We start from the raw sequence: 21195 nt of genomic DNA, 5'->3' as shown, positions 1-21195 counted from the left end.
CGAGAAAGCCAGCGAAGACAGAGCTGGGCGTCCTCCCACGGGTCCCCAGGATGCCTCACCAAGACACCGGGATCCAGATTGCAGTTTCATGACACAAATGGCGCTACTGCATCTTGACAGCCAACGCAGCGCACTGTCCAGATGGAATTCAGTGCTCTGGGAGGACTCAGAAGAAAGGAGGAAGAGAGGATGGGAGGAAGGAAGGGAGGGAAGAGCCAGTGGTGACCACATGTGAGCAAGGAAAGGTAAGAAAAGGCAAGAGACACAGATGATTGAGGGTCTATGTGCCAACGGGTGATGAACGGGACCGTTAACAGGCAGGAAGGTCAGGTTTGGGGGAGGTAAGGGGTGGAACGTCTGCATTTATAATGGTCACCTGTTGGTTTACAGTGAGTGCAGAGAATGTGTGTGAGCGTCCGGCAGATGCTGAAGGCACATAACCAGAGTACTCAAGAGAGGAAAGTAGTTCTGGCAAGCACCCACCCAGAGTGAACAGGTAAAGCCACACTCTGTCGTCCCTCCACAACGCTGTCCTGCCGTCCTCTCTACCTGGAATATCTTACTCCCTTGGCCTTGGCCTTCTGGCAAAATCTGATCCGTTTCTCACAACCAGCTGAGAGACCACCACTTCCTAATAGCCTTCCCCAGAGAGAACTCTCTCCCCCTGGATGACCATTTTATCTTGTTATACGATTCTAACTTATTTGATCACATTCCTAAGTCTCTTACGAGAGACTGTAGCTCGTCGGAGGTGCTCTGTAAGTGTTCACTGAGGTGGAAGGCCAAGGGCAGAACTGTGAAGAACGTCCCAGGTGGTGGGAGGGAGAAGAGACGGGAAAGAGTGCGTCATGGCAACCACAGACAGGTGAGAAGACAAAGAGAGGATTGAAAAAGGCCACTGCGATTTCCTGGAAATGTTCTCCCTTTCTCCATCTCCTCTACATCCTTCCACTCACCCTTCCATGCCTACCTTCTTCACGAATCCCCGCCTCACTCAGAGTAATAATAATCCTGATGAGTTCCCGGAAGTGACCGTGACTAACATGTATACAGCACGTGTGCATGTTACAAGGCAAGTCCACCTTGATCAACTCATTTCATCCTTACAACAACACTGTTGACCATTTCACAGATATGGAAGCTGGTACAGAGATTAAATAACTCCCAAGGTCATGGTCAGTTCACTATACTATGACAAAAATCACTTGCTATGTCTACATTTACAAGTGTCTTCACAGCCATAATTATATTTGCTCCTCCTCAAAAGCCTTGAGCAGGATAGACATAATATCCCCATTTTTAACACGAGGAAATTAAGACCTAGAGACATTGGGCAGCTTCCCAGTGCCACAGAGCTGGAAAGTGGAACCAAAAGTGGATTGGGACCAAAAGTCCTCTGACCTCCATCACAGCTCTTGAGTGGCCACTGGCGTGTCTCGTCCCTAAGGCTGCAAGCAGCACTCCATTACCACAGGCATGACTATACTATAAACAATTCCTAACAAACCACAAGAATTCACCTACCCAAATGAGGACCAGAGAGATCCCATTAAGACAGCACTTACTCCAACAATGCTATTATCACTCAAACCACTTTCTAAAATTTGCTAATCTTCAATAGCACCTACAGAATATTCTCTTCAGTTTCCTGAATAATGATAGATTTTCATGCCTTGATTATGGATTTGGATTACTTTGGAAACAGACAAAAATTCAAAGCCCAATCTGACAAATGATGCAGGAGATAGAGACGGGTGAGCCCATTCTAGATGCAGTTGGAGGTCTGACTCCAACACCAAGGAAACACCGGTGAGTTGCTTGTGTGGCCCACTCAGTCTCTGAAGGTGGCTCCTGACTCCTTCAAACACTTTTGAAGCATGTGTCGATAACCCCTAAAAGTTCTGATCTGAAGGAGAATACTCACTGACCACAGAGGTCCAAGTATGACTGATCTCCAAAGGCATATTATTTTGTAGTCACACCTCACATACTGTTTTTAGTCAGTCCTAATTGCTTCATGTGTATTCATCTGGTGTCCTCAGAGGATCCTAGGTGAGGGCTATTGCACCTGGTTTTTCTGACTTCACATCTTCAAATCTGGCTCTTTCCTCTCTGTGTTAGAAGCTAAGGATGGAGAGAGAATTCGGGGGATACCAAGAGGTGAGGTTGGCAGGGGTGCAGGGTGGGGGAGAACCAGGTAACACAGGTCCTTAGAACATAGACTTGAGCCCTTTACATTCAGAACTTGTCCCCTGTCCAGTAAGACGCCTGGAGGGTAAGGTGGCAATGGGAATGGGGGATTATCATCAACAGAACGATCAGTCTAAATAGGAACTGGTTTCAGTAGCATCATTGTTGCTAGTATTTACAGAGCTCACCTGCCCAGGCACTAAGCAATCTGCGTTACAGGGGTTATATGGCACTCACATTCTGAGTAGTTCTTTCTATGAATAGCCCTTTGGGCAGATGAGAAACTGACAACACAGAGAGGCTGAATAACCTACAAAGGTCCCACAGCTGGCAAGTGGCACTGCTGTGGCCTGAACCAAGGCTGACTAACCCCCAAGCCAGGACCTCCCCAGGTCTCTGACTGCAAAGCCAGCAGGGCTCTCCTCCACACCCTGGCAAAAGATGATCCAGAAAAAGTCTCACCACATGGCAGCACTAAATGTCATGGTGGCCTGAGAGGTTTTAGGAGTAAAACTCATCCCCATATTGAAGCCACCCAGGGAAGGAAAATGGAGTGGTTTTTAACACTGGTCTAACATGTGACAACCAGTAGTCACAGCCTTGCACAAGAAACATCCCTCCAGGTTACAACCAGGCATCCCTCTCCTGCACTCTTGCTTCTCCTTCCTCCAATTTGACTGACTACTTTGGTTCCAAGGATGGACCTGGCAGGGCCACCCGGAGTGCCTGACCTTGGCCTCTGCCCTCTTCTTTTTACCCACCTTCCTCCCTGGTCTGCATCTCCCAACTTATCAAGACACTGAGGAGAAATGTGTCAACTTATCAAATCCATCTCTTTGCCTCCAGAAGCCCAGCTCCTTCCCTGTGCAGAGAGATGGGGGCTTCTGTTATTCATACTACCATACTGCAGGTAGGCGTCTTCCTGCACTCCTGAGAACTCCAGTGAGGTCAGTCCTCAAGTACCCCCATTAGCCCCAGGAACTGGGAACACAGCCTTGCCTGCCTGCCATCCCATCTGACCAATGAGCTTTCCTCAAAAACTTTTACATGATAGGAGAGCCAAATAGTACCATGGAGTTCAAGTACCCCAGAGCTAATACATACAGCAAAGAGAATGTGTCCATTTTTGACAGACCCTGTAGATTTAGCAGATGGTCTTTCCAGCTCCTTAAGAGATCTTACAACCAGAGCACTACACCACCTGCACCAAGTGGTGGCATGGGCCCTGCTGCAGTACCCTCCATGGTACCTAGAAGAAAATCTGAGCTACTTACCATGGTTCTCACAGCCCCTATGTGACCCAGGCCTTCACCATGGCCTTCTCTCTTTCCAACCCTGAGACAAGGAAATCTCAGTCCAGCCTTAGGGAATTTACTCTGGCTGTTCCCTCTGCCTGGAAGGCTCTTTCTGCTGCGGGCAGGGGGACACACCAAGTGCCAAGTCTCCAAGACAGGAATGAGTTTGCCACATATAAAAAACTGTCTGGTATGGGTAGCAAGTGGGGAGTCGAGCAAGAAGAGGCTAGAGAGGTGGCAGGCTCAGATCCTGCAGACCTTGTACTCCAACGCACGGGGCTTGGATTTTATTCTAAGTACAATGCAAAGCTCTTGGAGGGTTTTAAGCCCGAGAATGAGGTGACCTGAATTACATTTTAAGAAGATCACTCTGGCTTCTGCAAGCATGGATTAGAGGGAGAGCATGAGTGGATGCAAGGAAAACAGAAAGGATGAAGAGGGCAGATTTATGATGTGTTTTGGAAACAGAATCAACTGGAATTGCCAAAAAAAAAAAAAAAGGATGCAGAGGGAGAAAGAAGGAAAGAAAAGGAGGGTGGCTTCTAGGCTTCTGGTTTAAATAACTAGGTGGATGGTGTTGCCAATTCCTGACATGGAAGAGTCGGGAGGTGACAACAGGTTTAGGAGGTTAAAACCAAAACTTCTGGCTCTCTCTGGTTTTCCTCTTTCATTTCACTGTCCAGCGTTGTTGCCACAGGGAGGTCAATGTCTTCTGTCTTTCATGCTGACCATACTGCAGGTAGGCGTCTTCCTGCATTCCTGAGATCTCCACTACACAGCTCAGAACCCAACCAAATGGCCTCTCCCCCATCTCCCTTTTCCTTTTAACTTGGATGATGCCCGGATGGGAGGACAATCCAGGCAGAAACATGTTAAATGATGTGTCTCTTCACAGACCACCGCATTTTATGCATAAACTGTGTACTATATTCAAATCAGTTGTCAATCCACAGCCAGCCTCCAAACCGACTCCATCTCTCATGGTGTCTTCACGCTGGCCTGGCACCTGGGCTGTCGCCTCTTCCTTCCCATCGTCTCCACTGGGTGCCCTCCGCCCGGTCAGAGCTGGCTTTCTCTTCCCCTGTAGCTGCAACTACTGCCCCGCCAGGCTGAATGTGTCCCTGGCTTCTCTCTAGTTCAGTTCCACATTCTCAGCTGTCTGCAGAATACTTCCACTGGGACCTGCCACAGTCTTTGCAATGAAAAGCTGAAACTGAAGTAGCCTCTTTCAAGCAGCCCCTCTCCACTCTCCTCAGTCATCCCCACAGCCAAGGTTGATGTTTGGGCTCCGACAAGACAGCATGCTCTCTGGGACCTTTAGCTGGCACCACTCTTGTCACACGTTCTAAGGCCTCAGTAAATATTTCCTGATCTACAAATCAGTCAAATGGGTCACAAATAGAGACATCTGCCACACTCCAACAAAAGAAGAGGGAAAAGACAGGATAGAAACATCTTTGTTTCTTTCTGTCTATGCAAGACGAACGGTGAGTGGGTAGAGGAAGGCGTAGACATTAAAAAGAAAGCAATTTCACAGCATCTGAGTGGGGCACCATTTAACCTCTCCTCCTACTGAACAGGTCTTCCTAATAACTATTTCACTATACCTGCTACTGCTCCATGTTCCCAGGAGAGAGCCCGCAAAAAAAGTCACCAATTCATTCCAGTTTGGTTGATAATTAATATAGCTACCTATGGCATCAATAACCTACGGACTGGCATCTAAGTAGGGCATAATTCACAACATCTGTATAAAATACCGTTTTATATGTGTATAAAGACTTGTAGTCTCGTCTGCAGCAGTTGCCAAAAAAACCTATTTTGGGGGGTCTCTACTCTGCAGGTTGTCACTATTATGACTGCCATCTCCTCACATCTTCCCCCATCCTAATCCTGGTCTCTAACTTCTACACAAAAGGCAAAAAGCAAGGGACCAAGGAAGGGAGGAAGAAGGGATGAGCTGGAGACGATCTTAGAGATCTAGGACACCTGTTGCCCCATTTTACACATGAGAAAACTCACTTTGTAATATTGTGAAATGAGCAAATGGATTTGGTCAAAATCTATTTAAATCCTGCCCCCTCCATTTACCATGTGATCTAACTTCTCCAGGCTTCAGTTTCCACGACAGTAGAGGGGAAATAATACCCCTAGCAGGATTGTTTTGAGGGTTAAAGGGATAAGGAATGAAAAAGCGTTGAGCACACATAGGTGCTCAAAGGCTAGGGAGTCAAAGAGGAAGCAAAACTAGTGTCCTTTTTGGTCACCTTCCTAGGATTCTTCAAATAGAGGGACATTTATCACAGCCAAAACCTCCTGTTCATACAAAAAGGATGCTGGGGACAGAGAGAAGCTTCTGAAGAAGGCAGTAAGTAACTAACAAAACTGCAACTGCCATCTGTTCCTTTTCTTTCTGGGTGTCTCGGGACAAGAACAAGTTAAGTCCAAGAACACTGTTTTCAGCCAGCTGGGCAGGGCTGCTGGAAGGCAAGAGGGGATCACTGCGAGGGCAGAGGCTCCTTCCCCAACTCTCCAGGACAAGGACACAGTAACTGCCCAGCTGGGCATCAGACACATTTCACTCCCCCTCTAACCACACCACTCAGCCCTCGGGCAGAAAATATCAGTTCGGCACTTGCATACACACTGAGGGAAGCCATAAAAGGGCTCTTGCAAGATTGAAAGGATGTGGCTTTTCAACACACACGCACCACAGAGAGGCCCTTTCCCCGTACCCCTCCCTCTATTTGGGGCACCCTCCATCAAAGCAAGCAGGCTTCTGAGGAGTCCCCAGCACCACCATCCCTCAGCCTCAGCCAGGAAAGAAGGAGCCACATTCCTGGAGGAAAGCCACTTTCCCTTCCCTGAGGGGCTGCCTCTTGCCCAGCCTGGGTCTTCACTGCACCTTGTAATGGTTCTCCCTGCAGCCAAGTTAAATGACGAATTTGGCCACAAAGTCAGAGCAATTCAGGCGACAGCTATTTAACAGCTCAGAAGGGGCTGGGCTCAAAGCACTTCCTTTACTCTAGGGAGCTGCATTTTTCTAAGATTATTATTCCTTGGACTAACTGCTGAGCTACTCAGCGTCATTTCCCCTTTGGGTGGGAAAGTTCTGTCCTTCTGCATTGATTTTCATTATGATTTAAGCCTTTTTTTCCCCTTTCAGCTGTAGATTTCACAATTAAAGCATGGCTTATGGATTGCAAAATGAAGGCATATAAACTTAGCACTTAGCTTAGAACTGTGGTTTGGAAGTCCTGAGTGGTAGAAAAACACACGCAGAAAAAGAAAGCCTCTAGGTCTCAGCATCCTACTAGCATTGGCTGAAATACCAGAAATGAACGTCAGCTAAACAGCCAGCAGGGTGAAAGGTGGGCACAAAAGCTTAACGATAGCTACACAAACAGGGGCTGTTCTTCAGGGACTTACAGTCTAATACGGGCAAACAACCCACATATGGAAGGCAAATGCAGTTACTTGACAGTGAGAACCTTGAACTCTGCCAGGAGGAGGAGAAGGGTCAGAAATGGCCCATGGGGAAGAAAAGGACATTCTGGTCCCTGAGGCTGAAAACAGTGTATCAGTGTATTTAAAAGCCCAAGCTACAAGGGCCAGGCACTGACCATCAGCACCCCCATAGTGAGAAGGGGCTGCAGCAGCTTCCCCAACAATCAAATGAAGCACATCATTTGTAAGACTCAGGGCTCGTTATCAGCAGGAGCGAGCACCTGCCCATACACAAAAACAGTGATGCAGAGCCTGGATGACCATCTGTCAGGGGTGCTGGAGAGGGCAGACATCTGCATGTGACACAGTGTGGACTACAGGACCTCTGGAGGCCCTTTTAGTGTCAGGACTTTGCTGCTCTGTGAAATAAGTGATCATGCTTAGTGATACATGGTGGCCTATCAAAAAAGGCCAAAGAAAATCATCAGAGGTTATTAGAAAATTCGGACTCACTGAAATTACCTAACATTGGTTTTCTTGTTCGCTGTTCCTTTCTTAGCCCAAACTGACATTGTTTGAACCACTAGCAGAAAACAAGTAGCTTCCAGCAGTTTTCAACAGGTAATTAGGCAGTCTTTGTGGGGGCACCAAGAGACCAGAAGGGACCCCCCCCCCAGGAAAGAGAAGGTTTTGACTATTCTGGCTTCTCCCCAGCTGCTTCCTGAGACCCTCACACATGCATTCCTCTCAATGGCTCATGTACTCGAAGCCCCCATCACTCTTACCTCCCCAAAGGAATCAACCTGGGAAGGCTGGAAAGCCAAGACTAGCAGTGTTACCTACCATACCTGTGAGGAAAGCTTGGGTCACTCAAGGACACAATTCTTACCTGCTGAATCCCCTAACCCAGTTGCCTGCACTGTCCATCTTTATGTAATACCTATCTCTCCGTGATCTGTAAGGATTCCCAGCAGTAAGAGAAGGAAGGAGACTCCCATGCCAGTCTCATCCAGCCAGAGCCCCTGCAAGTCAGCATCCTTCCCACCTATCCCATAACAACAAGTTCGGGGGGCCCTCAGCTAAGAATGCCTGAGTACCAGCCAAAGAAACCTTCCCTCAGTTCCCAGCGTCTCCTCTGAAACGTCTCTAAGTCTCTGCACTCCACTTTCTATTCAGAAAAACTCACAAAATAACGTAGTGTTTCTTGGTTACTTTTCTAGTTCTAGAAAATCAGGAAATATTCTTTCTCTATTATGCTCTTGACTCCTTCCAGTGGAACTTAACAAAACAATGTATGTTGTAAGTATTCTCAAGTCAGAGTCACTCTGGGATATGTCTCCTGTAAGTCTTTCGAAGCTTCTTTCTCCTCTCCCTTTAATTCCTGTTCCTCAGTTTCTCAATCTTATGCCAGTGATTGAGAAATTCATAAGGGCAAGGCATTTTCCAATGATGGGAGTACTATTGAATATGAAGTTGAATTTTACCCAGAAACTTGATTTTTTAAAAAATTTTTCTTATTTAATTCTAAGAAGCACCCCTAAGTTGGATGAAGCAAACTAAATACATACACCAGAAAGTTTGTGTGATATGAGAAACTCAATTGAATTGTCAATTAGGCAGATAATATCTCAACCTTCACCTAAATTCCAAATTAATGTCCAGAATTGCAAGCAACCTAGCTTCTCCAGGATCAGCGAGAGTGCATGCCCTGTGTCACTCACCGGAAAGCAAAGGCTAACACCACCACGTTGCTGACTTTGTTCAAAGCACTTTCCATTTATTTTTACTTTCATTTTGTTACATCATCACTAGGAGGCTAGGGGGAACAGGATTACTTCCATTTCACAGATGGAGACAGTGAGATCAAAAGGGACAACATTCTCAAGGTCAACATGGTGTTATGGTTAGAATTCCACTCAGTCGTTGGCATTTTCTTCCAGACCAAAAGAAGAAACTGGACACACAAAGGCAGCAGGGAGAGGAGGTCAGTTCCCTTTCTCTGACTGGGACAGGCAGGGACTACATATGGAGCAGCAGCTCACTGGGAAAGGAAAGGGAAGGGAAAAGGCTCAGGCACAGTCCTGTATCAGCGTTTGCCTTGCAGGGGTTCAACCTTGCAACACTCCCTTCCAGTTCCTCTGCTTTCAGAGTTGACCAGTGGAGCGTTTTGTTTCAAACTACATCCTTTGTCCATTACAATATCCTCAGTGCTAGAACCCTTAACAGATCAGTTATTTATATCTGAAAGTCAGGCTCTGTACCTGGAGAGGCCAGTTTTGCATCCATACGGAAAAAAATAGCATTGGGGAACGGCCTGCCGGATGTTATCACCTCCGAGGTAGGAGAGGTGCTTTGGAAGGTCTTTTCTCTTTTTTGTTGGAGGGTGGGTGGGTAGAGAGAAATACAGGGTACCTCATGGGAGATAAGTTTTCTTCCAAAGGTGGGGGGACAACAGGATGGTCACACACTGCCAGTCCAGCCCCCGGCGAAAGCGTCCTTCCCCGCCAGCCACCCGCACGGTACCAGGCGCGCGGGACAGGCGGAGCGCCCACCCGGGCCGCGCACGCCGGGGGGCCTGGGGCTGGGGCTGCAGTCGCAGAGCGCGCCCACGGCCCCCAGCCAGGGCTCGCTCGGCGCGGGTCCTCGGTTCTCACTCACCCGCGCTGCCGCCTCGGGGGACCGGGCCGGAGGGTCCCCACCGTGTCGCGCCGCCTAGCCCGTCGGCCGTCAGGCTGGGGTCGGGGGACGCGGGCCCGCGACGCTCCGGGGGCCGCGTGGGCGGCGGTGGCGGCTGCAGCTCGCGCTCCGGGCCGCGCTCGGGCGGCCGCGCCAGCCCCCCGCCGGCTAAGGGCGCCCGGCTCGCCGCGCGGCTGTCCGGGGAGGGTGGCTGGCCCCGCGTCCCGGGGGCCCCCGGCAGCGGCAGCAGCAGCAGCAGCAGGAGTGGCGGCGGCCACCGCGAGGCGCCCGGCGAGGCCATGGTGGCGGCGCCCGCCCGCGCTCACATGCCCGGCGCGCGGGGCGGCCGCGGGGCGGGCGCGGGTGCGAGGGAGGCGGGCGGCGGGGCCGTGCGGGGCCCGGGAAGTGAGCGGAGTGAGGCTGCGAGCGCGCTCCCCGCCTCAAAAGTTGTGGGGAGCGGCGGGAGGGCGGCGGGGAGGCGGCCCGCGGCGCCGCTACATGCTAATTAGCCCGGGCGGGTCGCGGGCGGGCGGGCGGCTCCTCCTCGGGTTGACATCACCGGCCCCGCGCGGCAGCCCGGGGGCGGGGGGAGGGCAGGAAGGGGGCGGGGGCCGCGCGCCCGGACAGCGGCCGGCCTGGGACGGCGGGCTGAGGTCAACAGAGCCACGGCGCTACTCTTGTCATAGGCACACGCCCCACAGCAGTGCTTTGCGCGTTGGAGAAAAATGAGAAAAACCCGGTCTTCCGAATAAGGAACCACTTTCCCAGCTCTTAAAACTCACACTACGTCGGTGAAAAGCAGGTCCTGGGTAATGCGGTTAGCACTAACTAAATTATACCAAGTGCTTTCATATGAGAGAGAAGTGGAACCTGGTCCCCCGCTCCCCATCCCCCGCTGCCACTGTCCTTACCGATTTGAAGTGCTGCTCCCACCCCCTTCTCCAGGCCCCCAGGGCTGGTGCAGAGCTGCTTTTGCCAAGCCTGACATCTCACCCTCTGGCCAGTGCGAGAATCCTCATATTCCCCTGTGCTCTATAAGCCTGGACTCCGTTCCCATCCCACCACTGCCTTTGGCTCACACCAGAGTTCTGCAGAGATGTCACCGCCAGGACACCCAAACAGGCCGCAGGGAAAAGAAAACTGTGAACTCAGGCACTGTTAGGGCAAACTCATAATCAGGAAAAGGACAGCAAATTGCAAATTAAACAAAATGATGCACAGAGATCACTGAATTTCAAATGGAAACTTTCAGGGGAAATATTCAAAGACAGCATAAACAAATTTTCTTGGTGAATAAATTTCCATTTATGTCCATATTCCCTCCCCTCCCAGTAAATAAATACCAAAATGTCTAAATTTTAGGACAAGCCTCTTCATTTGTCAGTGAAGAAAGAGGGGCTCAAATGGGAAAATATTGCTCAAGATTCTGAAGCTAGACCCAAAGATTAAGTGACTTATCTGTGAATGACCGTGTGAAGTCATTAATTCTGGTCCCCTAATTCAGAATTTGCAATAATTCAGACAATGTCTCTGTTGAAATGAATACTGGAGCTCCTTGGGGATCTTGTCAGTTCTCTTGGGGACCTCTTCTGACTACCAAATCCTCATGACAATAGGAGTACAGACTTCACCTTCAGGCCTGTCTCTCCATCCTATTTTTCTGCTCCTCTGTCTCTGTCTGCAAATCTCTTTGACTCCCCTCCAGGGGAATGAGCAAATCATGGTGTCCAGGGCAGCTGCATATGGGCCTAGGCCCACTTTCTGGAGACTCAATACAAGTGAGTCATTTGGAAGAAAACATAAAGGATGCTGTATATAAACAAGCTCGCCTTAAATAAGGGAGTGAGGCGTGAAGATTTGGTTTTATTTTGTTTTCAAAGAACCACAAAACAAACCCAACTTTCCAGGGCTCTCACAAGGGATTTCCTGGTCTCTCCAAGGAAGTACCAAACAATAATCCCCCCGTAAGTAACTTGGTTTGCTCTCATGGCTCCAGCTCAACTTCTCTGGACGCTGCTCTCACATTAACAGGCAGGACTACACAGCTGCTCAGACCAAGCCAGACAAGCGCCAGCAGGCCAAGATGCTGCGCTAAGAGGTTCTGGTCACTGCCGCTCCCTTCCTTCCACAGAGAACATTTCACACTGCACAAGTTGCCCTACTAAGCAACCAGGAAGGTTTAAGAGTTTAATCACCCTTACAGTCTTCTTGTGTGGATCTGGAGATCCCACTAGAGAATCTGCCTTTCCTACCAAGGCCCAAGCTGCAAACATGCACCTGCCACCTGCCCCTCCCCTTAAACACAACAGGTTTATCTCTCTATAATGTTTTCTCTGCTTTCTAAGAGAAATGACCAAGTTCAGAGTAACCCTGCCAGCTGGGTAGGGCTTAACCATTGGATTACAAGGGGGAGACACAAGCAGAAACTGGAAAGATTGATCACAGTGTAAATGGATCCCAGCACTTTCTCATGTCTTCCTAGGCCAGAACAAAAGAAAATAGCAGGGAGTTGGGGGCAGCATAGAACCTTGGAAAGCTTAGTAGACTTAGTTTTAGAGCCTTTGCTTGTTTTTTTGACTTTACCACTATTTAATTGTGTGATCTGGGCTTCAGTTTCCTCATCTGTAAAACAAAGATTAGATAATTGCCAAGGAGTGCTCTAGCTCTGATGTCTTAGGGTTCAGTAAAGATCTTCTGGCACAGTAGTAAGGAGGTATGAAACAGGTGTCTAGGGACATTTGTAGTTTTTCCTCGCCAGGGATGTGAAAATCTAGACAAGATTCTTCGTCATCTCAGATGGCTTAGAAGAGGTCCTATCTGGAGCCAGGAGGATAAATCAGCTAACTTCTCAGATCCATTCCAGACCTGGGAGTCTGTTGATCTAGAATGAAACAGGTGGGAAGCCAGCTCAGACCACATTCCAGGGCTGAGTGAGTTAGGAGTCAGGCATTCCTAACCTCTCCAGGGCTGGGAGTGGGGGGACTCCAAAATGTTTGACAATGAAATCATCAGGAAGCCTGGTGTCTCTGCCACCCGATATGTGTGTAGTCAGAGCTTTTGTGGGGGCTCTTCTGCCTCTGTTTGTGTTAGGTTAAGCTTAGGGTAGCCTGTATCACAAATAGGCCCCCCAAATGCAGTAGCTTAACACCATAGATAATTAATTCTTGCTCACTTAACAGCATTAGACACTGATGCTCAGTGAGGCGGCTTCTCCAGACAATCTTTTGGGGATCCAAACGACAGTGGCCCTGTCATTCTCTAGTGCATGGCTTCCAAAGTTGCCCCGGGAATTGGCATCCCAATCAGCGAGAGGTGAAAAGAACGTGAAGGTATGAGCATGGGAGGTTTTGATGGGTCAGGCCTGGGTGTGGCCCACCTCCCTTTCTCTCACAATCCACTGGGGGAAACACAGTCACATGGCTCACCAATCTGCAAAGGAGGCTGGGAAATGTAGTCTAGCCAAATAAGTAAAGAAAGGGAGAAGAGATTTGGGTAGACCACTAACAATCTCTGCCCAACTGCTTGATATCAGTAGGGCAGGGAAAGGAAAGGAGATTCATCTCTCTGGCCCCAGTTTCCCTCATTGTACAATGTTGTTAGATCAGATGACCTGTCAGGACCCACCCATCCACTTTAACATTCCGTGGTTCGATGATGCAATGAAATGTCCTTTCACACTAAAGTAGACAGGCCGCTGCAGGGCACAGTGAGCTTGAGGAGCCCTCCTCTGTGGATTGGTCTGACTGATGGACCCGACAGAGAAGGCCTTGGGTTCACTCCAAGTTCTGTTCCTAAGCTGTTCTCATTCTATGGCTGAGTCAAGAGATCTCTGTTGACCTCAGTCTCCCCAACTGTCCAGCAGAGAAAAAAATCATTACCCTTCTCCGCCTCCCGGGGTTGGTCTGAGGATATGATGAGATCACTGTTCAGAAGGCAGTGGGAGCTCTTCTGAATAAAGTGCTCTGCATGATGCTCTTATTGGAGCCAGAGCCTCTTCTCACATTGCATTCTGAACAGGCCCCAAAGTGTGCCCAGCACCTGAGGATCGTGCCCCTGCAGGATTTGTGGCAATGTGGGCTACAGCGGTGGCTGCAGAGCAGTGTCCCAGGGACACTCAAGACTCTGGTGACGGGGCTCCTGAAGGCTGACAGATCAGTCAACAGACACTTGGATTAAGCCTCACCTGGAGGCAGATGAGCTGGGCCCAGGCATCACCATCCCCTCTGTGGAGTCTGGCCTGCTCCTCTTTTATGTGCTCATCACCTTCTCATGTGCTTGTCTCTTCCCACCCCCAGCCGAGGAGGTGCTTTCTGGGAAGTTCTATGTCTTACTCATCTTTGTATCCTCAGAACCCAACATAGTACCTTCTTTCTTTAATTTAGTCATTCAACAAATATTTACTAAGTGACTACTCTGTACCTGGCACTGTGCTGGATGTTGGATGAGTCTCTGACCTCATAGAGCTTAAAGATTTAGAGAAAACAGACAGTAATCAAAAGAACATAAATATAAACTCATCACTGTGGAAGTGCACTCTCGCAAAGCACTCAGGAGAGTGTGTTGAGTTTCCCTTTGGACATGAGATTGAATCACGATCTGAAAGCTGTGTAAGCTGTTACCCAGGCGAAGGAGGGTGGGGAGAATATGTGAAAATGCCCTGAGGCAGGAAGAATTGGGAAAAATGTAAAGGACTGGAAGAAAACCAAGGTGGCTGGAGCACAGAGTGAAGACGAGTGTTGGAAGGAGATGAGACTGGAGACCGAGGGCAACCAGGTCAGGCAGACCCTAACAGTCCTGTTTAAGAATTTTTGCTTTATTTTAAGAGTTTAGAGAAGTCGTTGTAAAGCTTTAAGTAAGGAAGGTGGGGTACAGTGGGGCTGGAGAGGAGGAGCTTAATGGGTGGGGAATGATTTGCAACTGGATATCATCATTCTAATTATGAAAGAGTAATGATTTAGGAAGAAACAAGAACTGATGCTTGGACTCTCAGAGTCCAAGTGAGAAATGATACTTCTTGGACAAGGGCAATAGAAGTGAGCTCAGAGGAGAACATGGATTTCAGAGATTATAGGAGGTGAAATCCACAAGATATGTTGAAGATATATGATATAGAGAACGAGGGAGAGAGAGAAGCCAGGATTTTCTGAGCTTCTGGCTTGCACGATTGGGTGGAGAGTGGTACCATTCACAAGAGGAGGCAACAGTGGACAAGAACTAGGACTTTGAGAGACCAAGATCATTGACCTGGTTTTGGACTTGGGTCTGGGGTGACTTCAAGACATCCAAGTGGTAATGGCAAGTATGCATTTGAATCTGCAGACTTGGAGCTGAGAGGAGAGGTCCAAGTTTGAGGTCTAGATGTGAGTACAAGGGGCTGAGATCACATAGGGAAGATAGCACTTAGCACTGAAAATGAGCGCTGAGGAATACAACATGTCATGGCTGGGGAGAGGAGGCTGAGCCAGGAAGGAGACTGGACGAGAGCCATGGAGAGGCAGGAGGACACCCAGAAGGTTACGTCACCAGGGCAGAGGGAAGGAGGGCGTGGTGAACAGTGTGTAATGCTGCCGAAGGTCAAGTAAGGTGAAGACTGAAAATATCCATTGGTTTTAGCAACATAAGTCACCAGTGACCATGACAAGAACCATTTTGGAGGAGTGACTGGAGCAGAAGCCACATGGAGAGCTTTGGGAGGAGTGAGAGGTGAAGAAGCTGAGCTGGTCGAGAGAACTTCTCAAGAGGGCTTGCCTTTGAAGGGGAGGGTGAGTTAGGACAGTAACTACAGGCAGTCAGGAGCACAGGAGGTTTTGCTTTTAGTGGGGGATCGGAACACAGAAAGGATCTATTTAGGAGGGAGAACGTCAAGGGTCTCAGAGAAAAGATAGTTGCAGGACGAGGTTTCTGAGAAGAGGAGGGTGGAAGCCATGGCCCAGGTGGAGGGACAGGCCTTGGGAGGAGGGAAAGAGGAGAGTGCGGCACAGCAAAGGGGTCTGGATTTCTGTCTGCGGACTTCAGTTTTCTTTGTACCATAGGATACTGGGCTATTTGCTGAGGGTGGAGGGACTGAAGGGGCAGGGCCTGCGGGATTTGAAATTTTGAGGAACACAAATATATTCATCTCCTAGGGCTGCCATAACAAAGTACCACAAACTCAGTGGCTTAAAACAACAGAAACTTAGCCTCTCGCAGTTCTGGAAGCTGGAATTTGGCAATCAAGGTGTGGGCAGGGCTGTGCTCCCTCTGGAGGCTCTGGGAGAGAATGCCTCCTCACCTCTCCCTAGTGGCTGGCAGTCCTGCTTCCGTCCTCACGTGGCCTTCTTCCCGCTGTGTGTGTCCGTGTCTTCACATGGCCTTCCTATATGGACACCAGTCATTGGATTTCAGGCCCACTATAATCCATTTTAACTTGATTACATCTGCGAAGACCCTATTTTCAAATAAGCTCCCATTCACAGATGCCAGGAGCGGTTAGGACTTGCACATATCTTTTGGGGGGATACAATTCTCTCCACTACAATGATGAAGTTTAGAAATAGTTGTAGGGAGAGAAATGTCCTAGAATGCCCAGCTCTCTCATGGGCCCACCAAGACTGGTGAAAACAGACGAGTAGTGGAGAGTATCCTGCAGCATCTGCTGTTCCAGACTCGCTCTTCTCTGCTGACCTGCAGCATCCAGCATCCTTGGCCGGAGCTGGGGCACCTCAGCCCACTCACACTGCAGGGGAGATTCCCCTCCCACCAGGAACAAAGACTTCTGACCTCTCCTGACTCCTACTCCCTTCCCATCTCAGTCTCCACCTAGGAGACCATTAAGTGGTTTTCTCTGTCCAGAGATCCATGAAGAACCCCTGCAGACAGAAGCCGCAGAGCTGGCCCGACAGCGGTGTTGTAACAGACGAGACAGAATTCCAGTACTCCATGAAGCACTTGCTACATCTGCACTGTTTTATTTAGAGCTCCAGAAAGCAAGTTGCCTTGAGATTTTGACCAAAGAACTAAAGGAATAAATGCATCTCCTTATTTTTGACCCCCCAGGGAAGAAGCTGTATTGTCCCCTTTCTGGAACATCAGGAATGGTCTCATTTTGTCCAGGCTGAGTTGGGCTGCTCGCTGGACCCCAGGCCTATGTTGGAAGCCCTTGCTGCTCTCCACCCACCAGTGCTGGGCTCCAGGGTGTTTGCCCTGCAGCGCCGAGGGGAGAATGTAAACACCGCAATCCCTCTGGAAAGGCTGGGGCCTCCTCCAAGGAGGAAGGGTTGCTCACGGCTTGGCTAGGCTCCCAAGCATCATGTACAGCAACCCTGAGCTCCAACTTACACAGCTTGGGGTGGGTCCTCAAATGACCTTCTGCTTCTTGTCTGCCCATCAGAGAGAGAGAGGACCATTCCATTCCAAACAACATTCCTCCGATAAAATCGGTTACACACTGTAAATGTCAAGGAGCCGGGAACATTCTCCTGCACAACAGGATCCTGATAAAGCAGTCTTATTTTGCAAAGCCTTCCAGCATGAAACATCCTCCCCAGAGCAGGCAGGGAAATTCCTGAGATGCCACAGCACTGGCAATGTGGCCAGGGCCCCAGGGAAGGAGCAGAGAGCCCAGGGGTATGGTTCCCATTGTGGGCAGAGAGACCTAGGTTTTCAGTCATCTTTTCCTCCAATCCTTCAGTCAACAAATATTTGTTGAACACTTCCCAAGTGCCAGGCCCTGACAGAGTCACTGGGAACGTAGTGAGACCATGTGACGGCAACGCTCCCTGTACTTTTCAAAAGCAGCGATAACTCCCTCTCCTGTCACAGGCCAGGTCACCACAGGTGCAATTGTCTGCGCCTTCATCACCAAACCAGCCCCTGAGGCTTGTCTCCTGTGGTAGTTTCATCCTCCTCTGCACCCTGCAGGGCCCCTTCTGTGGGCTCCTCTGAGTGTCATTCTGCTCGAAGCATCTCCTCCGAGGGCGAGGGCGTTTCTGGGTGTCTCCACCTTCACCTTTCTCCAGGTCTCACTTTGTGTCACTGAGCGCCTCCTGGCCACCCACTCCTCTGCCTCTCCTTTAGTCTTTCTTTTCCTCACTATTTATGCCTTTCTTCCATTCAACTCATCCCCAACTTTTTCTCCTTCCCTTTCCTGTTTCTTCTTCTTAATGGACTGTTTGCTCAGAACTGAATATGTTTTTTTATGTTTGTAGAGTATACTTTCACATTCTCTGGTTTTTATTTTTAAAATTGGCTGAAGAATATTTGCACTTTTCTGTGTTGTCTGAATTTTTTATGAGAGCATGTGTGACTATTTAAAGCTTTTCATTGCAACGTGACGCCCGTGGGGACAGTGCACACTCGGGGAGCCACACCATGGCTGAGCTTCACTCGCCTGTGCGCCTGCGCAGCTGCATCTTACACAGCCAGGTGCTCACGCTCCCTTCCAGGTGTTCTCCCTTCCAGGTGTTCTCCTCCACACAGGTCACCCCTACCCGGACTTCCTTCAGCCCAGATTAGTGGGTTTTTTTGATAAAATACAAAATGCCTGGTTTTGTGTTTTATGTAAGTGGAATGCTGTGACACGGACTCTTGTGTCTAGTTTCTCCTGCTCAACGTTCTGATAGTGCCTCCAGCCACGCTGTGTGTGCGGTTGTAGACTCTGCCTTCTCCTTGCTAGATTAGCCATTGTGAGGCTATCCACAATTTACTTCCCTTTGTGTTGTTAAGGGACACTGGGGTGGTCTCCATTTGCAGCTATTACCAATAGTGCTGCTATTAACATTCATGTGCGTGTCTTTTGATGGCACGTGTTACTATCATAATCTGGAAAAAAAAGAAAGAAAAGAAAACCATTTCCATTTGGAATGATGGAGGTGGCCAAGGGGGATGTTTTCATAAAAGGGCTCTGGAGTAGGAGACAGAACTCATGAGTCCTTGTTCTGGCTTCTCTATTCTCTGTTTCTACAACTTTGAGCTAATACATTAACCTCTGGGAGTCTCTGTTTTCTCATCTGCAAAATAACAGCATTAATACCTGCCATGGGTATAAGTATTCCTTACTGGGTAACAATGACAATCAAATAAGATGATAGCTATGAGAAAAAATTGGAAATCAAAGTTGTGCAAAAAATAAGGTATGGTTATTATTTCTCTTGTTATAGAAAAAAATTAATAGCAACATTGTAGGGCCCTTGATTTCTCTGTTTTAAAATTTTGAACCTGTGGCTTTCATTAAACAAAAGATTCTCCAGTCTCTGACCCACTGTGGACAACAAAAGAAAAATATCTCAAAATGTCCTGTCTCCAAAGGTCTATGTTTCACATGAGCAAGTGGGACCATGTGGCCTGTACCATCTTTTGCCCCTTTCGAGTGGTCTTTGCCTCATAGCATTTGGGGGCTCCTGGTCTAGGTGAGCAACAGAAAAACCCACTGACTGTTTGAACTGAAGGGACCTCAGGGGCAGGTCCAGTCCCCTGGAGGGGAGGGATGTACCCACAGAGGATGCACACACAGAAGGCCAGGACTGGACTTGTCCACTACCTTACACTGTCCCCCCTGGTAAGGAGAGGGTCAGGCCAGAGTGTGGGACAGGAAATAAGCTCCATGACTGTTGATCATCAGAGCAAATCTAAGACTTTTCACTCTCCACCAGCATGGGGTCATTTGTTGATTTAAGGAAGCTGTTGCTGTCCCCACAGTGGTGAAGACAGGGTGGCATCCACCACACACTTCCATCCAAGTTCCTCCTCCCATCCAACCAAACAAACCTGTGCTCTGAGGCTCACACTCTGGGGTGTTGTTTCCTCAGTCCTAGCCAGGATGGTTTGTATAAGGGAAAACCTCGAGCAACCAGCCCATAGGTTGCTTTGTCCTTCCCACTTCAGTCTCCAGATCTGCATCCCATTAGGTGGTTTTCTCTGCCCAGAGATCCATGAAGAACCCCTGCAGACAGAAGCAGGAGAGCTGGCCCGACAGCACCAGGGTTGTAACAGAAGGGACAGAATTACAGCCCTCCGTGAAGTATTTGCTACATCTGCACTGTTTTGTTCAGAGCTCCAGGACACTGGCAGCTGTGCTTGATGCTCTGGGGTGGAAAGCCACAGAGTCCCTGTTCCTGTCTGGGTGAGGAGACAAGTGTGGTCTGAACAACAAAGAGCAGTTGGGAAGGATCTGCATGCAAGAGGGCTGAGGATGAACAGCCCATGCAGGAGGGGTGATGAAGAAGGACTCCTGGCAGCCTCCTGAGGAGGTGGGGAAATGAAGGAGAGCCTGGAAAACTGGGCATTGGACCAGTGATGCGCGACCAGAATTGCTGGGGGAGCTTTTACAAGATACTAGCACCTGGAACCCATCTACTAAATCAGAATCTCCGGCTGTGGCCTGGGCATCAGGATTGTTTAAAAACTCCCAGGTGGTTCTAACGTGCAGCCACAGTGGAAAACCACTGCCTTAAACTTAATTCCGTAGGAAATGGAGACCGCATGTAAGCTCTCACTCAGCAGGAGAGGGATGACATTGCTCAGCAGACATTACTGAGCACGTACTGTGTACCAGCAAGCACTGTGCTAGGCTCTGGCTACACAAAGATGAGGAAGATATATACAGACCCTGTCCTTGACTAGGCAACAGATTAGGAGAAAAGACAGATCCATAAATACATATAATGTAAGTTATTTTACATAAGTATGAACCAAGTGCTCTAAGAACATTAAGATTTGCTGGGGAAAGCTTTCTTAGAGAGGTGACAGCAGAACTCCTTCCTAAAGAATGTTTAGGAGTCTCCCAGGCAAACAAAGGAGAGCATTCCAGGTGGAAGCAACAGTACTACACAGGCGCTGAGTCCTGCAGAGACCCAGCATGAGCAGCATAATATGGGGAGCGTTGGGAGAGGAGGCTGGAAAGAACGGTGAAGGCCAATGCCAAGGGCCTGGGTTCTATTGAGCTCTCAGTAGTTGAAAAATGAGGTAGAGGGCAGATTAGAAAAGAGAGAGGGAGGTAAGGAGACCAGTTAGGAGCCACTGCAGTATTTCAGATGTGAGATAATGAAGGCCCAGATCAAGGAATTGACAGTGGGAATGAGGAAGGGAGCAACCCAAGAGGTATTTCCAAAAAAGGCAATGGAATTTGGTAACAGAATGGGGAAAAAGAGAGAGAGAGGCAGAGATGGGCCCACAGTAACTAATTTGAGAGCGTAGGATAGCAGGATAACACAGTGTTAGCAAAGATGGTTATCAAAGAAGGTGCTGGGTAGATTGCTTAAATTTCATTTAACTCTCAGATGATCCAAGAGGAGATGTATCCAAAGGGCTAGCTGGAGAGCAGAAGTTGAATTGTAGAAGGTGAGGAAGAAAAACTTAAGGAGAGAGAGTGGAATATCCAGGTATGAACCGTATATACCAGGCACCCAGCAGGGTACTGAAAACCACCAGGATGGCAACTGGCATCGGGCACAGGTGTGCATTTGCCAGCATTGGCCTGTGTGTGGGTGGAGATGGAAGGAAGAAGGGGATACAAGAGTGCTGTATCCACAATGCGCAAAAGCAGGCATCGCACAAAGGGGGAGATTTGCCTTTAGAGAGGACAGGCATTTCTTAATGGAGATGGAGATAT

General features: G+C 49.0%; 1 protein-coding gene across 1 annotated transcript in view; it reads right to left on the bottom strand.

Moving 5' to 3' along the window:
- The window catches only part of HEG1 (heart development protein with EGF like domains 1), a 75682-nt gene extending 65773 nt beyond the window's left edge, over positions 1 to 9909 (bottom strand). Inside the window, exon 1 of the mRNA XM_063108915.1 lies at positions 9591 to 9909. Within this exon, the coding sequence (XP_062964985.1) occupies positions 9591 to 9909 (319 nt within the window). The remainder of the gene's footprint in view (positions 1 to 9590) is intronic.
- Positions 9910 to 21195: the final 11286 nt, after the last annotated feature.

This window comes from Cynocephalus volans, chromosome 1, assembly GCF_027409185.1.
Source record: "Cynocephalus volans isolate mCynVol1 chromosome 1, mCynVol1.pri, whole genome shotgun sequence".
Lineage (NCBI taxonomy): Eukaryota > Metazoa > Chordata > Mammalia > Dermoptera > Cynocephalidae > Cynocephalus > Cynocephalus volans.
This window is presented reverse-complemented; position numbering and strand designations above follow the sequence as displayed.